Below are 4,806 nucleotides of genomic sequence, written 5' to 3'. Positions count from 1 at the left end.
CTGCTGGACAGATCACACCCAACAGAATTACAGTATGATAACAGTGAAGGCCAAAGGTAAGGACATGAGCCATGGAGCAGGATTGAAGTGATCATCTCCGCCATGACAAAATATCTGTACATTTAAGGCCAAGAAAGAGAGTGATATTGTCCTATTCTGAGCTGCCGTATTGCCTAATTCCAGGACCATTGCAGACATGTTGCCAGCTACCCACGTTACCTGATTCTGGTACTACTTTCCTTGCTTCCAAATAAACCAATCTCTCTTCCTGTTCTTCCAAACCTGGAGACTTCCTCCTTGTTTTGCTCTTGGGCCACAAAACCTTCCTCATGTTTGGGGACTAAATCCCTGATTATCTCTGGTAACCCTTCCCCTCCCCAAGTGCCGCCATACCCTAAGGCCTCTCACCACATCTATCCTGTAGAATCTGCCTTCTTGCTGTACTATCAGACCACAGACTCCAGCACCTCCCCAGTCCATCTCTGAACCCCCCCCCACCCCCCGTGAACCACACCACTTCAAGTCTAGCAGCAGATCAGAACATCCACGTTGTGACTAGACAGTAGTACAATAAAAGTTTATGCTAACTATTCATTTGAAAACACCACTGATATCAAACAGCACTTGAGGAGTTAAAAATCAAAGGTCAGACAGGACATTGCCAACCTTTTTAATGCACACAGAGCTCAGGATGGAGACGGGAATTGATGATTTATGCATATGTGATTAGTAATTCTATACTGGTTCCTGCCAGAGTTTAATATATTAATAGTTTAAATGGCTATTCATTTAAAGCTATTCGTTTCAGACCTCTTGACCTACAGAAGATCCAGGCTTGTTTGAATACTGTGCCTCACAGCTTCCATGATGGGGCTAGCTCATTAATATCATTTCTCAAATATATTCCCAAGTTTTTAATTTGGTAGTTCAAGGTATCTGACAGAGGCCAAGTAACTAATTCAGCTCAAGTGCTGTTTCAATTGACAGCTGTGCATCTACCACTGAGTAGAACCAGTGCTACCTTTTGGACGTGAATAGCATATCTTTCAATGCAAAGGATGAGGTGAATAAGGGAGATAAACTAAGGGTACAAACACACATTTGGAAAAGTGATATCGTAGATATTGCTGATTAATGGCTTAGGGAAGAGCAGGAATGGCAGCACCTCAGACCTGATTACAGGGTTTTCAGATTGGATAGAAAGGTATAAAAAAGGAGGGACATTGTCACAACATTGGTTAGACTTTCACCACTGTGAGGGGGAGTGGGTGGGTTGATGATTAGCTGGAAGGAAGCAGAGCATATGGATTGAACTGAGGTATAAAGGGATAATCAGACTTCTGGGAGTCAAACAGTGAGAAGGAGATAAAAAGATAAATATGTAGGTAAATTACTGGGAGGTGCAGGAACAATAAGGTAGTGATCATAGGTGATTTCAACTACCCCCCCGATTATTAATTGGGGGTAAATCAGTGTAAAAGAATTGAGGACACTGAATTCTTAAAGCACATTCAGTGGAACCTTTTTAAAGCTGCAAACAGCAAACACAAAAAGAAGAGACTGTTTTAAATGAAATCCAGAGCATTCTTCGGGAGGGAGGTTGAGGATTTTAGTAGCACTGAAGAATGAGGAGACTTTAAAAGTTTGGCAGCTGTGGGAAAGAGGGGACTTTAAAATTTGGTAGCTCTGGAAAGAAGGAGGCATTGGATTTCAACAATAATGTGGGTATGGTTCTAAAGATTTGATGTTGTAAAAGAGCTGGGAGACTTTCAAAGTAAACCTCGATAGAATCGTAGAATTCAAAATCTAAATATAAATGAAAGGAAACGTAGGTTTTGAAAATTATCTGCCTTTCTCCAAAGTAATACTTAAAAAATTTTAAAATAGAAGTTTTGCCGTAAAACTAAATGTTAAAAGCTTTTTAATTACTGCACATGGCTCTCACTATATACAATTCTGGTTTCCTTGGAAATGATAAATCTCTCACCAGATGATTCTTGGGATGAGGATATCCTTTAAGGAGAGATTGAGTAATGAGCCTATATTCTCTGGAGATGCAATCAATAAGAAGGGATCTCTTTAAAATGTGTAAAATTCTTCCAGGGTCTTAAGAGAACATAAGCTGAGATGCTGATTCCCCTGATTCAAATGTATAACCATAGATTCATAGTTTCATGATAAGGGATTAGTTATTTAGTTTGAGTTGAAGAGACATTTGTTTAAGGGAAGAGTTGTGAATCTTTGGCATTGTCTACTCAGTGGATCGTGAATGTAACCCTAACCCTATCGCAGGTGAGTGTAGATGAAAGTGAGGACTGCAGATGCTGGAGATTAGAATCGAGAGTGTGGTGCTGGAAAAGCATAGCAGGTCAGGCAGCGTTCGAGGAGCAGGAGAGTTGACATTTTGGGCAAAAGCCTTCAATTGAATGCAGTCAAGACTAAAATTGACAGAGATTTGGGTACGAAGATAATCAAGGAATATGAACATGAGGTAGAAAAGAGGAACTGAAGTGGAGATTAGCTGTGAGCTTAATAATTTTCATAATTTCCACGGAGGGCTTAAGGGCCCAAACCACCCACACCTGTATCATTTTTATGTACTTGTATTGTTAATTCATTTGGACAAACAAACTTAATAGTGTCACAAAAACACACAATTTGACAACGGTATTGAATAAATAAACATATTTGCTACCAATTGTATTTTGTTTGTTTAAACATAACATAAAACAGATGGGCCATACATTTCAGAGGTACGGTATATACATTTTTTCAGTGCTACAGGTAATACTTTGTTACAAAATAGCATTTGCATCATGCACACCTTCTGGTGTGGGCTACTCCAGACACCATCTGGAGTAAGGCCTTAGCATGTGAACAAGGATCACAGATTGTAACATCAGTCTTTGTGTAAATGTTGTCTTAATAGCAGCGCTGCCACTTTGAAGCTTATTGATCTTTCCTAACAAAACACTTTTGAACATGCATTCGGCAGCATGAAAAACCGTCGACCAATGCAATTTAAAATTATCACAATTACTTTCAAGTTAGTTATTCATTTATTTCCACAGTGACTTACTGTAATTTTAAAAGAGTTTGCCAGTCTGCAGAGCTGCTGAAGTCCATGGTGATTGGGTGGCAAAGGTTAGTGCAGATATTCCCATCCTCTTTGTTACAGATATTTGCATCCTCATTGGTGCAGATATAGATTAGATTAGATTACTTACAGTGTTGAAACAGGCCCTTCGGCCCAACAAGTCCACACCGACCCGCCGAAGCTCAACTCACCCATACCCCTACATTTACCCCTTACCTAACACTACGGGCAATTTAGCATGGACAATTCACCTGACCCGCACATCTTTGGATTGTGGGAGGAAACCGGAGCACCCGGAGGAAACCTCAGCAGACACGGGGAGAACGTGCAAACTCCACACAGTCAGTCGCCTGAGTCGGGAATTGAACCCAGGTCTCAGGTGCTGTGAGACAGCAGTGCTAACCACTGTGCCACCGTGTCACCCATAGTTCACACCCTCATTGGTGCAGATATTCAACCCTAATTGTTGCAGATATTCACATCCTCATTGTTGCAGATATTCACACTCTCATTGATGCGGATATTCACACCCTTATTGGTGCAGATAATCACACCCTCATTAGTGCAGACATTCATACCCTCATTGGTGCAGATATTCACATCCTCTTAGGTGAAGATATTCACATTCTCATTGTTGCAGATATTCACACCCTCATTGATGCAGATGTTCACATCCTCATTGGTGCAGATATTCACACCCTCATTGGTGCAGACATTAACATCCTCATTGGTGCAGATATTCACACCCTCATTGGTGCAGATATTCACACCCTCATTGGTGCAGACATTAACATCCTCATTGGTGCAGATATTCACATCCTCATTGGTGCAGATATTCACACCCTCATTGGTGCAGACATTAACATCCTCACTGGCGCAGATATTCACACCCTCATTGGTGCGGATATTCACACCCTCATTGGTGCGGATATTCACACCCTCATTGGTGCAGACATTAACATCCTCATTGGTGCAGATATTCACACCCTCATTGGTGCAGATGTTCACATCCTCATTGTTGCAGATATTCACACCCTCATTGGTGCAGATGTTCACACCCTCATTGGTGCGGATATTCACACCCTCATTGGTGCAGACATTAACATCCTCACTGGTGCAGATATTCACACCCTCATTGGTGCAGACATTAACATCCTCATTGGTGCAGATATTCACACCCTCATTGGTGTAGATGTTCACAACCTCATTGTTGCAGATGTTCACACCCTTATTGGTGCAGATGTTCACACCTTCATTGGTGCAGATGTTCACACCCTCATCGAACTGTAGCATTTCAGGGAGAATGAATAAAGTTAGTACAGAGGACAAGTTGCTGGATAAAAGATGAAACTAGGGAGCGTAGTATTTTGCTTCATACATTTAAATAAGCAGGTAGCACCAGGATTGTCTGTTTCCTACATTGGAAGCAACTGTTTTGGGTTAGTTATGCATTACAAGCATTTTTGAAAACTGCAACATTTCAGCATGCAATGTTCACACACCATGGAACATTTTTTGACCTATTGCTTCCTCTCTGTGGAAGGTCTTATCTTTGAATTAAAAAGCAAGCATAAAATAATGATTTGAATTTTTTTTAAAAATGAGAAATCCTGCGGAATTTAATTCACATAACATATAAATTCACAAATCCTGCTACAACATGTAAGGTGGCTACACATTTACTTCTGAGAAAACCGTGCTGACACGTT

General features: G+C 40.8%; 1 protein-coding gene across 1 annotated transcript; it reads right to left on the bottom strand.

The window, feature by feature from the left end:
• Window positions 1-3,703: 3,703 nt before the first annotated feature.
• LOC132821353 (uncharacterized) lies at window positions 3,704-4,390 on the bottom strand. Its single transcript, XM_060833936.1, has one exon. The coding sequence runs from the start codon at window positions 4,388-4,390 to the stop codon at window positions 3,704-3,706; it is 687 nt and encodes a 228-aa protein (XP_060689919.1).
• Between the last annotated feature and the right edge of the window lie 416 nt (window positions 4,391-4,806).

Source organism: Hemiscyllium ocellatum, chromosome 13 (genome assembly GCF_020745735.1).
Source record: "Hemiscyllium ocellatum isolate sHemOce1 chromosome 13, sHemOce1.pat.X.cur, whole genome shotgun sequence".
Lineage (NCBI taxonomy): Eukaryota > Metazoa > Chordata > Chondrichthyes > Orectolobiformes > Hemiscylliidae > Hemiscyllium > Hemiscyllium ocellatum.
This window is presented reverse-complemented; position numbering and strand designations above follow the sequence as displayed.